At 39.1% G+C, this 23,666-nt stretch overlaps 2 protein-coding genes across 4 annotated transcripts; both read left to right on the plus strand.

The window, feature by feature from the left end:
• The first annotated feature begins 238 nt into the window (after positions 1-238).
• On the plus strand, positions 239-7,670 carry stx11b.1 (syntaxin 11b, tandem duplicate 1). Of its 3 annotated transcripts, none has more exons than XM_088937599.1 (2): positions 239-441; positions 5,352-7,670. In XM_088937599.1, the coding sequence occupies exon 2, from the start codon at positions 5,357-5,359 to the stop codon at positions 6,200-6,202; it is 846 nt and encodes a 281-aa protein (XP_088793725.1). In that variant the 5' UTR covers positions 239-441; positions 5,352-5,356; the 3' UTR covers positions 6,203-7,670. The 3 variants fall into 3 exon arrangements, with proteins under 3 accessions (XP_088793725.1, XP_088793734.1, XP_088793742.1); XM_088937608.1 differs by having other exon boundaries at positions 239-346; XM_088937616.1 differs by lacking the exon at positions 239-441 and adding an exon at positions 545-604.
• A 3,157-nt stretch (positions 7,671-10,827) lies between these two features.
• Positions 10,828-21,641, plus strand: LOC148839577 (syntaxin-11-like). Its single transcript, XM_088909477.1, has 2 exons — positions 10,828-11,185; positions 18,328-21,641. The coding sequence occupies exon 2, from the start codon at positions 18,332-18,334 to the stop codon at positions 19,187-19,189; it is 858 nt and encodes a 285-aa protein (XP_088765603.1). The 5' UTR covers positions 10,828-11,185; positions 18,328-18,331; the 3' UTR covers positions 19,190-21,641.
• The last annotated feature ends 2,025 nt before the right edge of the window (positions 21,642-23,666 follow it).

A 23,666-nucleotide genomic window follows, 5' to 3' on the forward strand; every position in this document is an offset into this window, starting at 1 on the left:
AAGCTGTTTGTCGTGGTAAACGCCAGACTCAAAAGTCAATAAAACACAAGGGTCTGACCTAGCAAAAAGTACCATTCCGATAATGCAAAACATTCCGAAGCAATTAGTTAACTCTTAGGCGCGCAGACATCCAAAGACGTGATGTACACCTTGTGCTTCTTTCATCTGGGAGTGGCTACATAACCAATCCAGTCTCATTCCAGAACAACTTCACCTGAAGGATGTTATCTGACATCTCAGTCCTAGAGACTTTGGCGACAAAGCACATCTAAAAACAGCTCTTCTCCGCACCCACCGAGGAGCACAGTAGCATTGACTTAAACCGCGGGACACGCACAGCTCACAGGTAGTTACTCCCTGCAGAAGATGTCACAGCAGCTGCCCTCACGTTACTTCGTTTCGAAGAAAAGCTGTTGATTAAATTGCTGCACTTGAATTAAGGTATCATTCTTATTTTGCAGTCCGTGAAACAACGAGTCTTTGCTGCGAAGAAGATAGAGGGCTGTCTTTCACAGACCTAGATTAGTTATATTATATATTAGATATGATTGTACCTGCGTTAAATTAGGTAACGTGAAATAATTTCTTCATCAAGTGTTAAGAGGTTTGTTATTTTACCTTTGTCAGTTATGTGCACTTCTGCATGTACTCTTCATTTATAAACAATACATTTTTTTAATTATACAGTGTGCAGCAAGACAGTATCGGCTAGTTGAAAAACGTGATCGTGTTGTAAATACACGTAGATTTACAATATAATATAAAAGAGGGATGCATATTTAGATGATATAAGTATGGTCAAAAATCCACAGGCCTGCTTCATTTTTTACTCGTGGTCTTTTTTAAAAAGAACTCCTTTACTGAAAAGAATAGTGGTAGACCATTTGCTTTTTAACTCCTGTGTCGGTAGCCTTCGGTGATTGGTTTTACGTTGATATACTGTACACTGCTGTTCTGATGGTGTCATGAAGTAGTGTAATCCATTACAGGAGTTTCTGGTTCTGCACGGTTTCTTGTCTGTTATTGTTGCTTTACGGGTCCTGGATTCGAGTTTGCAAGTTTTCTCTGTGTCCGCATGTATTTTTATTACATGCCATTCAAATTGGATCAACAGCCCAATGCATGAAATGTTAAGATAAGGACTGTGTAGTACACCCTACCTCTGGATAAGGCAGATATTTTTGTAAGGTGTTTGGGTGACAGGGTCTAAAAAATCATCGCGTTAATCGGAGACTCGAAATCTGACCCAGTTCAAGATTGTTTTTAATGCAGTCTGTCCATAAATCAATCCAAATGTATCTGAATAACACCAGGGGAAGTCTTTTGAAGTCAAGTTTCATTTAATTAACACAAAGGGGAAACAAATGTTTCTACAACAATTAATTTACTTTGTTCTGTATCTGAGAGAATTAATGGTTATTTTTCCAGTATGAAAATGCAGGAAGCTGGATTTTTGTAATAAGTATATACTGTATATCACATTAAAGTTTAACGCGAAAAGGGCATTCTCCACAACTTTGACTTTGACTCCAAATCATTGACTCAAAATATGTTACTGGCTACCCCCAATCGAAAGAGGACTGCGTTGTGGAGATGCCTGAACACAAACACGTTCTTTAAAAAATCTGGTCTCGCCACATGCCTACAAGGCAGTGCTGTTTTATTGCACGTCACAGAACAGGTAAAGCAAAGAGTGTCTCACGTACAAAAACAACTTTCTGAAGCTGAAAAACAGGAGACATTAATATCTCACTCAGACCCTGTGATGTCTTTTCTTACATTAGCTGAAACACGTGGGATAACTGTCGTCGTTTGTAAATGTTTATTTAATCGTATCTTAGAAATGGGAGAGTGAAATTTGCAAAAACAGTGAAATCACGGTAAAGGTTAATTTACTGTGTGAACTATATTTCATTAGAGCCACAGAGGCTGGTCTAAGCATTGTTTTATCTCGCCTTTAATGGAAAATAGATAAGATAACTTTGATAATGCCATGACAGGAAATGCATAATTAAATGCCTCTCAATTTTATTTTTCAGAATTTTGGCTAATTCATCCATTCATTCAGTATCTATCTTTTGTGTTTCTGGTTCAATAAGTTACATGTTGTTGGGGTTTTTTTGCACTTACCTTAATTTAAAATTGAAACACTGCAGTTATTAGTATTAATGATGAAGGATGCTTTTATTTCTTGGTTAGGTTTTCACCTATACTGTACAAGGAATTCTAATCGTGTCTTGTTGAAGGGATTTCATGTACTTTCAGGAACAAAATATAGTTGAGATATTTTGCAGATTACTGGGTTTCATTTTAAATAATACAGTATATTGCAGTTGATGAGGTAAAACCTGATGGGTCAGTGTTGCGTTTCCAAACTCAGTCATGATGACTTTAAGCCAAAGTGCAAGGAGTGTTATAAAGCGTGCCTTGTTTTCATGTTAATGAAGATTTGTTTTCCTTTTAACAGCAGTTTTGGCAGAAGCCACAAAAATGTCCTTTCTGTGACATTAAAGAAGGGATAATTCAAAAAGATATTGAGGCACAAGAAGCAGGTAGGCTGCAATTAAGAGTAAACAGGGACTTTCCGAAATAAATCAGCTTGTAGGCTGAAAGAACAGAAGTTAAAATGAGAGGAGGAAGTTCCGCCACCTTTGCACACAGGGCTACTAGTACTGTAACTTAATTATCCAGAAATTCAAGCTGTTTTTCAAGTTTCCCACACTGTCAGTTTCAACAAGATAACTAAGACGTTTGTTCCAAACTCCCAGGATGCTTGGTGTAAATAAATGTCTCCAGATTTTTAAGCAGTCCCCTGGCTTGACTTTGTCAATGCTTTTCAAAATTGATTATGTGAACAAAGAGAACAATTTTCTCTATTCCAAGCATAAATGATTCAGCAATCTTAATCAGTGCAAATACGACAGGCTATCACCTAAGGCACCATGCTTTTCTTATGGCATGATGAACAGAACCAAGCACAGTTTTCCAGGTGTAGTTTGAGTACAGTCCACATGCTTAACAATACTTTTCTTGTTTCAAATTCTACACTTCTAAATACTGTAAATACCATTTTATAAAGGGTTGTCCACCATTGCTTCCTGTGAACATAGATGAGTACCCTCAGTGTTTCAGAAAGGTGCCAGAAGTTCAGATTTTCAAACAACTAGTTGTTCTTTTTTCTTAATATTTTTTTAAAAAATGAGGCACTGGCCCTTGAAAGGTGAGGGCACATGAACACAAAAGACAAACACAACAATTAGGAGGATAGTCAGGTGACACAGTGCTACCAGAATCGCCACTGAAGACAAGTCCCATGTTGGTCCATCCCTCAGTCTGTCCTCCTGGGCCACATCACTGGCTGTGAGGCTCATCAGTCACATTTCTCCAGAACATCTACATGAGGAACGTGATGAATCAATATAATCTCAAAGATCTTTCTCTTGCTTCGCTTCTTCTCGCTACAGCACCATTGTGCTATTTAAAGCGCAGATTCTCACGGTCTGTTTGAAATACCATGTTCCCGCTTCCCACACATCTGCTCAGATCTGAACTACAGTATATCTTTCTCAGTCCTATCGGATTGTTTGCATTCCTGAAATTGTACCTTCATTTACTTGACTCAAGCTTTTATTCAAAGTGATTTATACTGGTACCCATTTATACAGTGCGGAATTTTACTCAAGCGCTATGAGTGAAGTACAGTACATTGTCCAGGGGCACAACAGAATTGTGCCAACCAGGATTTGAACCCATATCGTTCCATGTCATGATTCCTAAACCCTAACCTTTACTCCACACTGCCCCTCTGCAAGTGTGCCAATTTAACTCTTCCCTAGAGGCAGAAGTGATTATCTCACATCTTTATCAGACCCAATACAGACCTCACAGAGCAACCAAGAAATGACTCAGACTTCTAAAAACCGAACAAATGAAACAGTAACATAGAACACAGTTCAGTTTGCTATTTATCAACTTGTCTTTTAGGTTTGTTGTCCAATCCAAGACAACGATGTGCTCTTCTGAAGGTGCTGCCACGGTCAGTGGTAGGACAGACTATGGACTAACTTTACCACCCAACCAGTGTTCAGGTCTGCTGAAGTCAACTCTGCAGCACCAGGTTCACATAAGCTCAGGGAATCAAACAATGATGCTTTGTTATGATATTTTGGGGAAATACAGATACCAAGCACCGTGGGCTTGCATGCCAATAACTTGATTATTGTTTCAAAGTAGTGAAACCTTCTGAGAAGCCATTACATTCACAATCCATGAAAGTGTAAAAAAAGGTTTAGTTTTTCAAGTATTGTTCTCTTATTATCAGTGGGGAAAAAGAGGCTTATTCTCTTCAGCTAAATCTTGGCTTCGCATAAATCCCATTTATGAGGCCCATTATGTCATGAGGCTGATCTATAGGATTAACAACAAAATGTGTTTAAATAGTTTTTTAAAAAATATGTCTGAGATGTGAAAGCTTAATATTGTTTTCAAAGAAGACATTATTCAGTTTTCACTTTTTACATTTCTAATGCAAAATACTGGAAGCTTACAAAAAACAGTGAATTCTATATAAAGAACCCAGTTTCCCTGTAACACCGCACACCATTAGGTTTTACACTCTGTAACAAAATATTTTTTATAGAGCCTGTGAAATGGAATAAATGTCCTTGTCAAAGTAGTGGTACGATATAATGCCATATTCATAAAAAAGAATCCTTTTGTCACGTTACTTTGTAATGTACGCTTTTTCCATAATTATAATTACTATTTTTAGTGTTCTAAAGTTGCAAAGCTTGCTTTCCTTTTACAAAACTGTGCTTTGAACATACAATGGCAAACAAAACCTTTATTGTAAACAAAATCAATATTGTCCAAAATCCATTATTTACTTTGTTTTTCTTGAATAAGTGTGAAGTGTACTCTTTTTTTTCATATGTTGTAAGTACAAAGCATTGCTAGATTTTTGCAGGTTTTGCAGATTTTTGCAATAGCCTTTCTTTTTAACACAAAATGAATGGTCCTGTCAAACAAGGGTCATACTTACTGCACGCATACTAACAGGTAAATATATTGAACGCAATCATTGCTCACTCCATGATTGCTTGCTTTACAGTTTTACTATAAAGAAGTGCAGGTTCAATACCTATTGTCTTTCACTGTACAAACCATTTTCTCCACAATACAGTTCCTGCTTCTCTTGGGATCTGGCTTATTTAGTTCATTTTATGGTTGTACATCCTCTTAGTTTTTACCAAAACATGTTGCAACTGCGTTAGGCGTCACTAAACTAAGAAAATATTTACCTTTTTACTACAAGGAATGGGTCTACCAACCAGCTGTCCTCTCTGTTCCAGGGAAGATGAGAGACCGAATCGGTGACATGAAGAATCTGGTCAAGCAGCCCCCTGAAGCGAAGGAATCCTGCAGTAGTGAGGAAAAGAAGGAGGTACCTGACACTGAGCAGGCCTTGAACGAAGTGCTCTTGGAGGTGCAGGATGTTCGGAAAGAAATTCAGCTCATCAGGGAGGACGTCATGAAACTGAACAAGCAACATGCCCAAATGCTGACTAATGTGTCGACCGAATCCTTGGACAAATGCAATGCCATTGCTTCTGACATCAAGAACCGGGGACAAGATGTCTTAACAAAGCTCCAGAAAATGGAAGCTCATAGCAAGGAGCTGGAGGCCAAGTATGGCGCCAACTCAGCTACAGCGCGTATCTCCAGGACCCAGTATGCCTCCCTGAGCAACTCCTTTCGAGACGTTATATTCGATTACAATGAGGCCGAGATGACGCACAAAGAGAAGTGCAAAAACATCTTGCAAAGGCAGTTGGAAGTCATTGGCAAGGAAGTCACTGGAGAAGAGATTGAAGAAATGCTGGAGAGTGGAAAGTTGAGCGTGTTCACGGATAACGTGCTCGTGGAGGGGAAGACAGCCCGTTCTGCCTTCAACGAGATTGAAAACCGTCACAAGGAGCTTATGGACTTGGAGCAGAGAATTAAGAGCGTCCATGAGCTGTTCTTGGACGTGGCCATGCTGGCAGAGGAACAGGGCGCCATGCAGACCAGCATTGAAGCCAATGTCCACAAGACCGACTCAGCCATTGGGGAGGTCTTAACCAAGCTCAATGCAGCCAAGAAATATAACAATAACAATCCGTTCAAAAGGATTTGCTGCGGCTGTTTTCCTTGCATGAAGTGAGATGATTTTGGATGATTTTTTGCCATTTTGGCTTTCTTCAATTCATGGTTCTAAAAGTTAACTTGTTCCCAAGAGGTAACAGTTCTAACAGTTAACATGTTCTTAAGTCCTATTCTTTAAAGAAAGAAAATGAGTATCAAATTAAACAGTATAATACACATGATGGCAAAAGTGAATATATGTATATAAATATATCATTATGTGCCCCAGAACTATCAAATGTTACATGAAAACAGTTATTTTGCATTCTTTATTCTTGGGGCTCTTTATTTTAAAATGCCTTTTTTGGTAACCTTGTGTTTTCTTGGAAAATCTGAGCTGTCTTTACCTCCTCAGTTGTGTTCTATGTAATTATGAAAAACAAATGGAAGGACCACTTTTAAGATAAGACATTCTGGAAAAAAAAGATTTCCAGAAAAGCAAGACATAATGAACACAACCCCTATAATGAAATGTGCTGGTTTGCTATAGCTACATTTACATTGTTTACAGGTGTTGAGCTTGTTGTTTCTCCTCTTTGAATTGATACAGGTTTCCAATAGGAAAAGATATTGAAAAAAGAAATCGTTTTTTAAAAGAACATCATTACTGGATGTGCACTCTCCTTAGGACAGACATCAACCATATGTCTCTGACATATTGTTATACAGGTTTTGTGTGAAATAGTGTGAAACTTCTTTGTGTGGTTGAGTGGTGGGAGGTTGACTTAATTAACCTTTAAAAATGATTTAATAAAAAGAAGCCATGCACAGCCTTTTTCAAAGGTAATCCTGTGAGTTTCATAAAATGCTGCCAATGAGAATACTAAAAGTTTTTGCTAGGAATAACACCACCCAAGAATTAAGTGTACTGAAAGAATTATGGAGTGTTTCAGTCCAAAATTTGGCTTAATCCACTTGGCTGAGGGCTGACCCCCTGGCTACAGGCTGAGGAGGCTGGGACCCCCATGCAGAGTGAGGGGTGACCAAGGGGAAGGTGCAGAAATGCAGATGGGCAGGAGGGATGCAAAATGATGGATGTGAGGGAGAGAAGGGGATAACGTATAGTATTGATAATGATTTAGGCAAGGAAATGGCATCAGCAGTGACTGCAAATTACTAACAGCAGAGTCTGATTGAACTTGGCTGTTGTCAACCCTCCCAAACCTTTGTTATAAACTCCATTTGTAATATACTGTTATCTTGTATGATTTTTGATTGTTGCTATTGTACATATTCTGATGGAGTACTGCATATATTGTATATAAGTTGCAGATAGGCTTCATGCCTTGAAACATAAAATTAAAAAAAGCTGTAAAACACGTACAATCAGCAATTATCATACTGTATTGGTTTTACATTAAGAGCTTTTTCACAGCTTTGCAATAACCATCCAAAAGATATCAAGTGTTCTTCTGTGGTTTTTGTGGGTGTCCTTATCACTGTGTGTCCCAAGGATTTAAAATGCTCTTATCAAGTTTGTTCTGAAATATACTGTGAAACTGTATCTTTCTCTGTACTCACCTTGCAGCAGGTACCTCTGGCCAAGCCAATAATAATAATTGCTTACACTTATATAGCGCTTTTCTGGACTTTTCTGGACGCTTTACTGGTAATGGAGACTCCCCTCCACCACCACCAATGTGCAGAATCCACCTGGATGATGCGACGGCAGCCACAGTGCGCCGAAACACTCACCACACATCAGCTATCAGTGGGGAGGAGAGCAGAGTAATGAAGCCAATTCATACATGGGGATTGTTAGGAGGCCATGATTGGTAAGGGCCAATGGGAAATTTGGCCAGGCCACCAAGGTTACACCCCTACTATTTTCGAGAAACACCCTGGGATTTTTAATGACCACAGAGAGTCAGGACCTCAGTTTTACATCTCATCCGAAGGACGGCACCTGCTTACAGTATAGTGTCCCCATCACTATAGTGGGGCATTAGGACCCACATGGACCACAGGGTGAGCGCCCCCTGCTGGCCCCACTAACACCTCTTCCAGCACCAACCTTAGTTTTTCCCAGGAGTTCTCCCATCCAGGTACTGACCAGGTTCACACCTGCTTAGCTTCAGTGGGTTGCCAATTGTAAGTTGCAGGGTGACATGGCTGCTGGCCGTATCAAGCCAAGACAGGTCCATGGGTGTTACTGTAACCCCTTTCGCTATTTTGTGCAATGTGCAATCTGATTAAGCTTAAAAGAGCTTGAAAGAGTGTGACAGGACTAAAAGGCAAGATTTCCAGAGAGATCAGTGTAACAACACAATCTATTTGCAGTCCTTTCCATTTAATCCACAGATAATCTTTCGTCAGTGTGACCAAAATCCTGCACACACCCTCCTTTAGTTTTTAATGCAAAATACTGTAGCTCAGCCTAAGAGTATTACAGAACTATATGAATTAAAAGTTATGTAAAAATAATTCCTTTCATCTAACACCCTTGTCACTGTAGTATTTAATTTATTTTTAATTTAGGATTAGTAATATCTAAGGAATTTAGAGCACCAAACAATACAAAACAAAAAAGTAAATGAAAAAGAATATATTTTATTACATAGTATACTAGAGGCTAGGTATATTTTATTATATAATAGACAGGATACTCCCGGTCAAGGTTTGGTTACCAAACCAGAATTGATTTTAATTCACCCTTCACTTTATAAACACTTGAAACAATTTTTATTTTTACCACTTAAGCAGTTGATTTGATCAGTGAAGTAGAGAATGTCAGTATGGTGACTCATCAGACATGCTGGACTGAGTTTCCCCAGGATTCACATTTCACATGTTCACATTTCCGATGTTATTAGCATGAATTTAACCATTGAAAAGTACAACAGAAAGGAGAAACAGATGTGTAAAAAATAAACTTTCTAACTATACAGAAAGAGACAGTGTCAGATACCAGTTGTAGGAAATGACATTATTAAAATCACTTCAATGTAATTAATGCTACAGTATAGAACTAAGAATTATATTTTGTACATCTCTTAATTTTTTCATACTCCAAAGTCTTGAGAATGACAAAATGAAAAAGCAAAAATTCTGTGTGATTTTATATCATCATCATTGAAGGTATACTGTAGGTTGAATTTGTTGCTGCTTCAAAGCACCTTGGAACCACAAGAAATAACAATGGCCTTTTTTGGAGATTCTCAAAGATGTTACTGTACAAAGGCTGAAACAGCACATTTTGTGAAAGAGAAAATGGTATATGCACACTTCACAGAAGAAAAACTGAATTCATTACGATAGCAGCTATATCACAACTGGCACCCCCTGAAGCTCAATAGGTGTGAGCCTAGTCAGTACCTGGATGGGAGACCTCCTGGGAAAAACTAAGGGTGCTGCTGGAAGAGGTGTTAGAGTATCCAGTAGGGGGAGCTCACCCTGCTGCCTGTGTGGGTCCTAATGCCCCAGTATAATGACAGGGACACCATACTGTAAAAAGGCACTGTCCTTCAGATGAGACATAAAACTGAGGTCCTGACTCTCTGTGGTCATTAAAAATCCCAGGGAGTTTCTTGAAAAGAGTCGGGGTGTTACCCTGGTGTCCTGGCCAAATTTCCCATCGGCCTTTAGCAATCATGGCCTCCTAATAATCTCCATCTATGAACTGGTTTCTTCACTCTGTTCTCTTCCCCATGATAGCTGGTGTGTGGTGAGCGTTCTGATGCACTATGGCTGCTGTTGCATCATCCAGGTGGGCCTGCACATTGGTGGTGGAGGGGAGTCCCCAATACTTGTAAAATGCTTTGAGTGGAGTGTCCAGAAAAGCACCATATAAGTGTAAGAAATTATTAATAATTACACCTAAAAATCACATCCATTATAACTTTGCTTGTGTTTTTGTCTTTTTTTTTTATTCAGCACAAAACCAGCTTGTGATGACACAGCTAATGCTACCAAATTAGAGCTCTGTCACCAAGACTTCCACTGTCACTAGTTCAAGCACTGGAAGGACATTGATTTCTGAATGAAATTTCCACGCTATGAAAAGGCACATCCTGCAGTATGTTTTTAAAGGGATTAATACTTTGTTTGGTAATGCAGGAGAATCCAGCTACTGTAGTTACTGTAACCTGTATCAGTCTCAGGACAAGGACCCTGCATTACCTTGAGGGGTTTTCATTGCAACTAAGCTGGTAATTACAGCTGCTAAATCATCCTTTATCCTTTATTCCAGAATCTACTTGCTTGCTTACATTTCTGTTTACCTGTTTCTGCACTCATTCCTCTACTTAAGTGTATTGTTCCCAGCAATATTTTAGCAGTTTTCTCCCTTATTTCCGACGAATTATGATGAACAGATACCGTCGGGAATGACAATGTACCCAAGGATCCCACAATGCTTTTTTTGTCTTTCTCCTGAGGCCCATTTGGTTATATTTCCTCTTACAGAATGAGAGCAGTTCTGAAACTCGGATATTTGTATTTAAGTGGATCACTAATCCAGGGTCATTAAAAATACTACAATTCTGGAGAAAACCTAGAATAAAACTTCTGCGACTGCGAACATCTTATTTAGGCTTACCTAGACTTATTAATCGAAGTTTTATCAACGTGCTCCAAATTGTATTTTCGTGTTTACCAAAGCTGTAAAACATCTGACTGGCTTGATTCTACAGATATGACCTCACGAACAAAATCAAGTGTTAATTTAATGAAGATGCACTACTTTTTGCCTCTCCCGGTTTTACGTGCAACGAAGAACAGGTTCTTGCAGACAGTGTATGAAAGTGTGGGGTAAATCATAAAATCGTCTGAAAAACGAATACAAACCATATTTTCCGCCCTAAACTTGCACCCACTGTGTGAAAAGATTGAGCAAATTCGACAAACTGGAGCTCCACCCTTAATTCACTGAACTGCAGTTCCTGCAGGCAACAGTCATTAAGAATCAGTGTAGAGGCTGCTAACGATGGTGATACGGCGGTAACTTTCATTCTGCCCTGTTTTAAGGAAGCTCTATTGATCCTATTACAGGATATGAAATAAGGTACGTATTTATTTACATTTTAAGCAATTAACATGTTTTATTTTGAAATATGCATAAGATATATTGATTAATGGTTAGCCAGTGATCGCTTTCTATTTGCTGGCTGTTTAATCTCTTCTTTGGCTATAGCCATATTCGTTGCTGACGAACTGCTTTGGAGTTGATACAGTACATCTCTACTCTAGAGAAGGAGGTTTTAATTTTGCAATACTGGTAAAGGAGACACTGTAACTATGTATAACATTCCGATTAAATCCTCATTACTTGATGCCACAAATATTGTGTAGTTAATCTGACAAAGACTATTTCCGTTACGTTACACTACACTTCAAATATAAGGGTGTTGAACGCGAGAGTTTTTTTGTGACTATGCAGGACATTAAAGTGTCGTTGCTTCTGATACAGCAGTTATTTTTAATATGGTAGTACGTTTGGCCATTTTGTCACCTTATTGTCCTCGCGTTGGAATGAACATGGGCAGAGTAGTACTGTTTGGAATTTCGGTGTTTATTTTCTGTAACGTGTGCTCTTGATTAAACAGCGACTTGAATTATATAATTTTTGAAAACTGCTTTTAAATTAAGTCTTGCAATTTGCCTTGAACGAGTTTCGTAGTTCAATATGGAAGGAAATCAGCGTCTATTAACTGCTGTCGACAATCACTTCCCTTTAAACTAATTGCAAGATGTTCCTCACAGCAGGTGTTCGCGTTGTTTTTGGCTGAAACCGTTGAGAATGCTTTGAAATCTGAAAATGCGTTTAAAAATGATAGGTTTTATTTTAAACTCAGCTTAATATTGGTGCTCTTCCAAAAGGCTTTCCTATATGATGTGCCAAGACATTTGTTAAATATAAATAACAATTCTAAAATCACATTATGAAGCGATTGCTGCTAGTCCCCTCTGATATTAACGTTTTTAAATAGATCGAAAAACTCATGCAAGGATATTGAAGTTTTAAACGTCTCTGCTCTAAAAGGACCCCTAGCTGTAGTTGTTGTGAAATAACTACTGAAAAGAGATTAATAGTTTGTGGACTTCGGAGGCAGTACATGAAATAAGTGTTGTTTGCAACGATTGCTAGTTGATACATTTGATAGATTTACACAACGATTGATAGTTGATACATCAGTTGGTACATTGTATAATGTTTGGACAGTATAAAATCTTAAAATTTAAGATTTAAGTTAAACACAGGAGACATTGGGAAGCTTGGTTATAGTGGGAGGTGTGCTTTGCATTTCTTAATATTGCTGGTTGAAGTCTTGACCATGCATAGGTATCACTCTTAGTGACAAGGGAATTCAAATTGGCAAGGCTGGGAACAGCGTTAACAGAGCTGACTAGTGACTAAAGGGCACTTTGAATCGTCTGCCCGCACAGGAAGAGAAAACTTGAAGAAATGTGCAGCAAATGTGAAGTGTTCATTTGGTTTGCGGCACGTTTTATCTCACGGAAAGATTGACCATACAGTGTTTTACAGAAGTCCCTCCTTGCACCAGTTAGAGAGGTGACAATGATGTGTCAGTAACATCGCTATTACTATGCTCTTAAGTACTTGACACCTCTTCAAAATGAGGCCTGCACACATTGGTGAAAGAACTGTGCTATTTATGTGTGAAAAGCTTGTTTTCATTAAGGCACAGGAACTGTAATAATGTAGATTCCTAACAGCATGTGTTCTGTAGCAATCTTAAAGAGTTAGAAATTTCTTATCTAAAATGTGCTACAGTTTTCTTTGAAATACTTTGCAAATCTGTTTAAAGTACAGTAAATCCAGGATAATGGTCAACGTCATGTTGAATTAATCCTAACGTAGGTTTACACAGGACTCCCTCTGTCATGACATTACTGTATGTTAGGAAATCCTTGAAACGGACACTGCTTAGTTGTTAAAAAAACAGGACAAAATCTTATAAGATGAGTTGCACTGTCCTGTAACTGTTGCTGAAGATATTTACATTTTTACATATATTTAAATGGCATCTTCATAGCTGTGGCCAGCAGTAAGTGGGTTTAGCGAATGACATCACCAATGTGAAACACAGTTGGAGCCGTCCCAATTCAGACAGCTTTTCACTTTCTAAAGGGAGGTGAGAGTTTACCCGATGGGACTCTTAGCTGACTTTTTAACACTGACGAGTGCACTTCTCTCACTCTCTGTTAGTTATGGGCCATAAAACCGAGAACAGGTGGCCCTTCTTTACACAAATGGTTGTGGGTCTGGAACAAGCTACTCAACCATGTTGGTAAAACCGATACCCTGAGTTCTTTCAAGAAATGGCTGGATAAGATCCTTGGATCAATTGTCTGTGAATGCTTCTCTCTTGTGCTCTTCAGTCCAGAATGCCAGTTTACTTCATCCTGCTTTATGGGAGATTACATGGCTGGACTTGCATACAGTGTTTGAAACAAAGCCTTATTAGTCCATTGTGCAATTATGGTTGTTAGTAGTTTTCAAATGATTTTAATAAATTACCAGCCACAACATTTTCTTAAAATTGTCTTCTGCACCATTCTTGCCTTAGATTTACTGTTGTGTCTTGTCAATTCATTCGGCAGTTATTCTTCTGTCAAGACTTGCAGAAACAGTTCCTTTCGTCAATCGTGTTGCGTAACCTGACTTGACTCTTTCCACAGCCGATACTTAAAAACAACCCACATGCACAAAGGGAACAACCAGAAAGGAGCACTCGTTTTGTAAAGTTGTGCATCTGCCCATGGGAACAGCAAATCTTTACTTTTGGGTTTATTTCTAGCTTACTACAATTAATGGTATAGTGATTAATGAAAACTTATTATACTGTAGATAATTAATAATATGCACATTGAAATTCAATGGATTACATGTTGCATTTGGTATTACAGTGATTATGGTTACACTCGGAGTTATTCCTGGCCTGAACTGCAGTGCTAAGTGTATATCTAGAAATCAGCTAGCATGTGGGCTCTGTGCAGTGCTACCAAATATACTGAAACAAGGGTTCAGAAATGACATTTATAATAACCTTAATAAACTCTTTTGCCCAAGCGTTTTTGCTGTATTGTGCCTTGGTGTAACTGTGGTGTGCTTCCTATCATTCTGCAAGCATACGCATGTTCAGAAGCACAAATAAGTACTGACGATGACTTAAAAGCTTTGTCATTATAAATAATAAGGATCACAGCCACATAACCGGTTCTTTTTGTTCCTCAGTCTTTGAAAGAATGTAATGTTTGGTCATTTTTTGTTACCTTTTTGTGGCAAATAGAAAATGTCATCATCTTAAGTAAAACCAATTACACAGCTGATGTTCATCTTAGTTGTGCCAGAAGAAAATGAAGATTCCCAATCCAGAAATTAGAAATATTGTTATATAGCTCCTGGAGAAGCTGTGGCCAACATACTTCTGTACAGTGTTGGCTAATAACTTCCTGCATGATCATCAGATTGTCTTAACTTGGGAACTCCCTTTCAATTTTTTTGTGTGTAAATGTTGGTCTTGATTGTTTAAATAACAGAAACTTGTATTTTAAAAATTGTTTATCCTGCAACAAAGTAATGCAAATGTTTCTCTTGCAGTTCGATCAATGGGGCGTGAAGACAGTAAAGGCCATTTGTGCTTAACTGCGTTAAGAGTCAGAAATGAATTAGAATCATTTTAAAAAGATTAACCATTGATAGAGTGGAGCTGAAAAAAGACCTCAAATCCCACGTTGGGTTTGTAACAAGGCAGCTGCAGACATATGGCAGAAGGTTTTTTTTTTACAAGTCAAAATTGAAACTTTTTGGTCTCTTTGATCAGTGTTACATCTGATCCAAACCCTAAATAGTGTATATCTTAGTCAACATCTCTGCTGTCAAGGGTGGTGGTGGCAGCATTATGTTACAGTTCTGCTTCTCATCAGCAGGGACTGGGAAAGCCGTCAGCACTGATGGGAACATAGATGGTGCAAGTCTATGGTGACGGTGCAAGAGTCCACCCTAGAGTTACTTAAGAAAATAAATGTCCTAGAAAGACACAATCCAAGTCCTGAATTGAATCTTACAGACAATCTATGGAAAGACAGCTGTTGTCCATTAGCAACCAATCGCCAAGCAACCTGTGAGAGTTTGAGCATATCTGCCAAAAAAGGGTCTTATTCTGAGCAACTTGTGGCTACAAATTTTGTGCTGTCAAAGTTACTTCCACTAAATACTGAGTTCACGGGTCTGAATTTTTATGCAATCAACACATTATGCATATGTTCTCTCTTTAGTGTTTACTGACATTTACTGGAGTGTATCTTTCCCTTAGAAGTCTTCCATTTGAGCATTCAGGTAGTGAAGAATTTAGTTTAAAAGTGTATGTTTCATTTTGTAATTTCACAAACTGGGACACCACCAGAACAGAGTGCATACTTTTTCAAAGCATTGTAAGTGTACATCATGCAAAGCTTCTGTATTCAAATAGTGCTTTTCCATTTCCATAGCAAAGCTGTGCTCTGTTGAAATGATAGTGTGCAGTACTTTACAGCTTTACCATTTAAATTTACAGTTGAAAGAGCTTAAGTCTCTAACTAATCAGACCTAACACTACCTTATGCTACCTTAAATTAATTAAGTGCAAACATGTGTGTACCATAGCATCCCTCTAACAGGGCTGGACAGAAGAGGTGTTCTGAAAAAGAACGTCTTTTGTTGTCTAGGCTAGACAAAACATCCTTTAATCGCGAGCTGAGGTGTCGAGATGTTTGACTGATCTATTTGTGTAATTGTCACTTAATTTAAATGCTTCCATATTAGGCTTATTTCATATGAGCTTGTAGTTGCATGTTTTTAGATTTTCAGGTTAATCTGAATTAAGAAAGTACTTTGTCTCCCTGAAGTCTGTGTCTTCTGATTAATCAACCCATGACTGGGCTGATTGTCTGTTTCCCATTGGAAAAGCTGTGTGAAACAAACGTCATTAAGTATGAAGGCCATTGGGAAAATAAGTTACATTGATCTTTCCCTTGAACTGAACCATGAACCAATGCAATTTCTTGCCTAGTATTACTGTAAGCAGTTGTAATCCCCTACATTTTTATAGTGCTTTTAATACTATTGATCTTATAGTGCTCTGCACATACAGTAGGTAGAGGTCTACTTCTTCTACTTTTGAGGTATAGGACTGCAGGTATAATGCCAGGTGGAGAAGTGAGAAATTGAATTAAGGTGTAGTTTAAGGAAGGCCACATTGTGGAAACAAACTGTATAGTAGGATTTAGTTGAATGTAGGGTATGGGAGTTAATGGCAGGTAGTCAAGACCTCAGTAATAGCATCACATCCAATTGATGACACCTTACTTACAATTAATTCCACATATGCCTCAATTGCAGTGCACATTTTCGCTATTTAGGAAAATATCGCTAGCATATTCTATAACAGCATCAAAGTACTGTATATAATGTGGAGTAAGATGGTATATAAAATAATTTTGCCACTGTTGGCAAGTAGGTTTCACAAATTAAAGGTTGAGTTTGAACATTGAAGCTGAAATATAACAGTAATTGGTACTGTGGTACAGTAATTGGTAGTAATTACAGTACAATTGGTAAAGTAACAAGTAATTGGTACAGTAATAAGGTTACTGTACCAATGACACTGGACTTGTGTGTTGTTGCAGGTGTCATAGTACAGCTGGGGAAAGATCAACTATTATGTTTTGATTTTCTAAGATCTTTATGCGATATTTATGTTATTAAATGGTTTAAGTACTGGGGTAATGAGTTCAATCAAATCTGTCCATGTCAGGTCTGGATTTTCTAACTGATGTACTAAATGTGTGCTTGTTGAATACAAAAGAGACGGTTATTCAGTGGATCTGTTAAGGAAAAAAAAAAGGGAGAGGGGCAAGTTATAAGAGTCTAAACCCGCTGAAGGTGCAGCAGATTCATACGTGAGAGCTCGTTCTCCGGGTTGTTAAAAGGGACAGAGCTTTCATAATTTCTGTAATCAGCAAAACTTTGCAGAACTGAGGAACTGCAGATGTGCTTGATCCTCACCATTAAATTAAGACTGAACAATTAAATATTCCGGGGTGGGTTTCAGAAAGAAAGGAATATTTCTTTAAGAAATAAAGACGCATGGTTTAAAGCTTATAAACATTGTTCACAAGCTTGTAACCCACCTGCTGGAACTTGCAGATGGGATTTCTTGTCCTCTGAAGTTAAAACATTGTACAGTATGAAACTTGCTGGACAGCCAAATGTTATTAATGGCACTTGGGGGCCAATGAGTTATTAATTAATAATCTAAAATATAATCCAGTTTTGGATATAACTGTGAGTTTTGGATGAATATGAGTTGTAAAAGTTCACCTACAGATGAAAAAATATGAATGGCTAACTCATTTGTTCTACAACAAGCCGTGTAGCAAGAGTTCAAAGCAAATATTAAAGTAAAGGATGTGGATAAACACAAAGCACAGGCACAACTGAAGAAGAAATTGTGAAATTTGCCCTTTGTAGGAAACAGTGCTTTGAGAAGGTTTATAACTGTAATGAGTAAGTTAAAATAATGGTCAACAAGATGTTAAAGCCGCAAGGTCAAATCACAGATCAACATGACCCTTGACCATGAGTGGAATGTAAGCATTGGGCATCAAGGTACTTTATTTTATTCTCACAGTTTTACTTATCTCGGCACAATTTCTTAGCCAGGCTTCAAGAGGGAAAGTTTACTTCACCGTTCAACATTTGTCTTAAGATATTATGTTTTTAAAATGGAAGTCAGTGTTTCAAATAAAAAGAAAAGGCAGCAAGCATATATGTAGAGGTTAAAAAAGACAACACAGGATACCAGAGAATGTAGGCCTATTTATAATCCCAAAACTTTGGCTTTGAAGTTCATTTTCAAAGACATCAGGCAATAGAGATGGACCAGTTAGCGTACAGATGACTATTCTCATCTATTGGGTCTTTATACTGTACAGTGCATGCCTGCAATTTTTCATCTTTCTGTAAATTTCAGTGTGTTATTTCTAGTATAGATGCTTGGTATGTTTCTCTTTAAAACAGCATGTGTTGTGCCATGCCCCATTACAGGCACAGTTCTCGCTGGACAAACTTTTAATGGCATAAACGATCGAAGGCTCTTTCAGGAATGTGTAGGTTCTGACACAGTGGCCTCTGTGTTACAGGAAGATGAGAGACCGACTCGGCGACCTGCAGGTGCTGTCCAAGTCCTCCGAGCCGGAGGAGGGCCTCACGGAAGATGTGGGGGAGGAGCAGGCAGTGGTGTTTGAAGAGGAGAGCACCATGGAGGACGTCTTCAAGGAGGCGCAGGCCATGCGCCAAGAGATCAGCCTTCTGAAGGTCGATGTCAAGCGGCTGGGCAAGCAGAACACGCGATTCCTCACCTCTGTGCGGCGGATCAGCAGCATCAAGCGGGACTCCAACGCTATCGCCCGCGACATAAAGGCCCGCGGCGAAGGCATTTACAAGCGCCTGCAAAGTATGGAGGCCCTCAGCAAACAGCTGGAGAACAAATATGGCCTCCACGCTGCCCTGGTGCGCATGGTGCGCTCCCAGTACATCTCCCTCACCAACAGCTTTCGGGACGCCATGTTCGAGTACAATGAGGCGGAGATGACTCAACGGGAGAACTGCAAGACCCGCATCCAGAGGCAGGTGGAGATCATGGGCAAAGAGGTCACGGGGGACCAGATCGAGGAAATGATTGAGACCGGCAAGTGGAATGTGTTTTCCGAGAACTTGATGACCGATGGGAAAACGTCCCGCTCGGCCCTTACTGAGATCGAGAACCGCCACAAGGAGCTCCTGGATCTGGAGAGCCGAATCCGGGACATCCATGACCTGTTCCTACAAATGGCCCTGCTGGTGGAGGAACAGGGCAGCATGCTGGACAACATTGAAAGCAATGTGAGCCACACTCAGGACTACCTCGGGGAAGCTACTGCCCAGATTAAGAAAGCTATGAGGTACAAGAAAAAGAACCCTTGCAAACAGCTCTTCTGTGGCTGTTTCCCTTGCTGCAAGTGAGGCGAGGTTCAGAGCAAGGTTTACGTCACTGCCAAAGAGTTGAGATCTATGGATCGTTTTTTTTAAATGAGAGAAAACCAATAACTTCCGTAACTGTTTGTCTACCAGCTCTGTGGTGACAGGGGGAAATCCTAATAGACAAAGAAATGTGCGCTATAAATGTACCCGTATGTGTGTGTTTGTATGAAAGCACAAATGTTCTGACTTTGTGTTGTTAGTATTTATGTTTCGACAGTACAAGAAACTTTGAAAAGAGCACGCATCTCGTCTGATCGCCGGTACAAGGAACAGGCCTTGTGTCAAACCACAGGAACTTCCATGCAGATTAGCTTGAAATGCTGCGCAGCTTTTTTGTTTATAACCCTAATGAAGACACACACCACCGTTTATGTTGTATTATGGTTTAGAATGAGTGTCACCTCCTGATGCCTTTAAAGAAAGTACAATATCAGCATTTTCTGAATGTGTGGAAGGACATTACTTGTGGAAGAACACCATGGTACCGCGAAATGCACAGCTCACACTTTAACACCTTTTTTTGGTGTAGTTCCATGAACTTATAAGAAAGATGTCATTAATTGTTTTCAAAGATTTTCTTAAATTGACCAAACAGTTGCACAGAAAATAATCCCTAGCAAGATTAAAATTTGCGGTGTGTCCATAATCTTTAGCAAATGTAAAGAATGTTACTTATTTAATGTACCCACACCCATGCAAATGAATGTCCCAAAGCACTTTGATATACTCCATTCACATATCCAATATGACCCCATTTTATTTTATCTTGTATATTAGATCTTGCATTCTAGGTTTAAGGAAAGTGCAGCACCAAGAGAACACGCACGTGAACATGCAAACTCCACACAAAAAAATCCCCAGTGCAAAATTAAATCCACAACCCAGAAGCTCTTAGTGTTTCAATTTTCAAAGTGTTCAGTGACAGTTTTCTCAATTTTGCCTTCTTTTCATTTTTTGGGTGTTGTTGAGGCAAAAGAAATTACAATTTTAGATTGTGGCCCTACAAGGTTGCAATGCAGTACTATAGAGCAAGAGAGCTCTATTGACCAATATTTATATCAAATAGAGCAATATTTCCTTGATTAAACTTGGAATCGATGTTATTAGGAAATTGTGGCTCCTGCACTCTGAAGTTGGCTATAGCTGTTCTCAGTAATGGCTACTATCTCGCCACATGGATCACTTCAGCCATTCTCGCTTTGTCAAGGAGAAGGGGAAGCTATTGTCTTCCCACATCTGAATGGTTTTGGCAGAGCAGGGTTTCGGAGGTTACAGGACCCCTCCTGCACTCTGGTCAGAGACACATTCCAGCAGAATTGATCAATACCCAACATGAAAGCCATAAGGTCAAAGAGTTTAAGGATCATTTTAAAAAAGAACAACAGCTGGAAGGTGGTGTAGTACGAATTATTACAGTATATTTATTGGTGCAATTAGGGAAAATTATATTCTAGTGCAGGACAATATTGTAAGTCTTTCTGAATTTCCACTTGTGTCCTCTGGTCCCCTTTGTAGAGAAGGAAAGCATTGAAGTTCCAGGTTGGCCTGTAAGGCCACATTTTATTTAATCCTATAAATAATGTCAGGGATAGGGTTTCTAGCCAGACTGAATAAGGATCAGACTGTGACAATGCTTGGGCTAAGAGGCCTTGGCTGAGAAGTGCCACTCTACTCAGTGCTCTGAGAAGTCTTTTCAGTTGCCCGTCTCCACGTTGCCAAAAGTGTGTCAGTGTTACAGGAAGTAACCTACAAGTTATGAATGGCATCAGACTTTGTGTGGTTTATGCCGTGTAATATATTTAAATATATGTGTGGTTACAAATTAATTAGGTAAACTGTTTATGTCTACAATGCTATACCTGCATCAGGCCACATTTTATACTGTAATGTCTGTGTTACTTATACTAAGATAATATAAGAGATAAGATCACTTTTTCATTATGAAAAAATTCAAAACCATAAACCATTAATCATAAAGGTATTGTGAGAGCTGGAATGAAGTGTAATGCAAATTTTGTTTTGATAGCTAGACCCTATATACTGTATACAGAAGATGTTCCTCTCTCTTCCCCCTACCCTGCAGTGTACACACTTTTAAAAGCACATTTAATACTTTAAATGCAAAGTTAAGATAATAAAGCTTACAAACAAGAGGAGGCCATTTGGTCCACCAAGTCCATTGGGTAGTTAGTAGTTAATTGATACAAGGATCTGATCTGCAGTTCCTTCAAAGAAATCAGGGTACAGTATCTACTTCAGTAGCACAGCCAGGTAGCTTGTTCCATACTTCCACCACCCTTTAAGTAGAGTAGTGCCTCCTGATCACAGTTTTAAATGCATTTCCATGTCATTTCCTTTTGTGTCCTCTGGTTTGTGTTTCACTGTTCAGTTTTGTTTTTTTGGCATGGAAATAAAAATGTATCTGTGCTTAAAACTCTTTCAGAAGCCTCTCTTACTTTCCCCGAAGACAGCTGTTGCCTTTGTCTTGCCTGGAACCAATGAAGACAAACAGAGGGCGAATGCAAGATCTGAGTAAATGACATTGAACACTAAAGCTGGGAAAAGCATAGCTGTCTTTAGTTTCCTTTCCTTAAGAAGACATTTATGTTCAACATGTATGCATACCAGCATCTCAAAACACATCGTTTTTCACAATGGGATAGTAGAACACATCACAAAGGCTGGGACAAGGAAGTGATGCAAACTCACAGCAAGAGTTTCTTAATTTCCTGCTGTTTGCTGGATGTTGATGTTGTTGATGTTATAAATGAGTGATTATCAGCTGCTCAGTAGATGGTGCGATGACGCCTGCAGTAAATGAAAGTTAAATACATCACAAATGTGTTCGATTGCTTTTGTGCTGAATGGGAAGTCTATACATGTTCGTTCCAGACATGGTGGCGCAGTGGTTAGCATTGCTGCCTCAGAGCACTGAGGGTCAAGGGCTCCTTTCCTCTGTTCACAGACCTGGGGTACTATCTGTGTGGAGTGTGTATGTTCGCCCAGTGTTTGCGTGGGTTCCCTCCCATAGTCCATACTGGTTGGCTAATTGGCTTCAGGAAAAATTGTCCCTGGTGAGGGGATGTGTGTGTCTGTCTGCCCTTTTGTTGGGCTGGCATCCCGTCCAGAGCAAATCCTGCCTTGCACGATTTGCTTGCTGGCTCCCCTTTGACCCTGAATAAGCAGTAGTGGTTAGAAAATGAATGTATGGATGGATCACTTGAAACAAACAACCCATTCAAATAACACTTAATTGCTTCAAGTCAAAGGCAATGTGCCATTTTGTGCAGCATATTCATCTACAGCAAAATCACTGTCTCAGATTAACCTTGGAGACTGATGTGAGCCTGCAGCACAACAGGCACTGACTTCACAATGACTTGTATTGTCAATGGTTTCATAATTGTTAGCATTAATTTTAATGTTAAAAAGGTGAATCCCCAAGGAAAAGCTTGTGGCATTATTAAGTGAGGAGATCAGTTGTAAAAATTTCCTGACTAACCACCGATATTGATTAGTCAAATAGTACTTTGTGTTAGTGAATGCAATTTCTGGTATAGAAATAAATATTATTTCCTGAAACACCCACTTTTATAGGTCGTGTGATAATTCCAATTGTTTACCTAACACTTAATAACAGAATAAAATATTTGGGTTTTGGTCAAATACCATCTTTGGACTGAGAGATGCTATTCATACAATTGCGAAGGCATTTACAGGAAACAAGTGGTGAAACTTGCCTCAAACCCACAGTTACCACGAGCCTGGAATTTTCTAAGTTGCTGTTAGTCAGAAGTAACGTGACACTGGGCTTTCCTGTAATGACTGGAAATAACTTTCAGTGCAGTGCAGAGTGGAGTTTGCCTCCATGAGTTTTTTATTTGATGAATGAGATTTTCCACTGAGCAACCATTTCAAGGTGATTGCTGAGTTTTGCTTGTTAGAATTGCTGTTTAACAGTTCTTGCACCCTTAGAGTTTTTGCTTTCAATGGCGATTCAGTTTCCTCCTATGGTCCAATGACATGCTGTCTAGGTTAAATAGCATCTCAGAAGTGGACTCAGTCCCTGTCACTCCTGACTTGCGTCCATTGTCTGCTGGCTTCCTGTGACCCTGAATGGAGGCTCTCCAGTTCAAAGTAGTTTAACATAGTATTTTTGAAATGATGTGCTCTATAGAAAAAATCCCATAACTAATATTCAATCAAAAATCAAAACATCCACTCACTTTCTAATTGATTTATCCAATACAGGGTCACAGGAGAGCTGGAGCCTGTCCCAGCAAGCAATGGGCACAAGGCAGGATACATCATGGACAGGACAGCAGTGCGTTGAAGAGCACACACAGATACAAGCACTCACACGAGCCAATTTCCCAGAAGCCAATTTATCAACCAGTATGTCTTTGGAATCCTGAGCACCTGGAATAAACCCACTCCAACACGGGGAGAACATACAAAC

The sequence above is a fragment of the Atractosteus spatula genome, chromosome 2 (genome assembly GCF_055471065.1).
Source record: "Atractosteus spatula isolate fAtrSpa1 chromosome 2, fAtrSpa1.hap1, whole genome shotgun sequence".
Lineage (NCBI taxonomy): Eukaryota > Metazoa > Chordata > Actinopteri > Semionotiformes > Lepisosteidae > Atractosteus > Atractosteus spatula.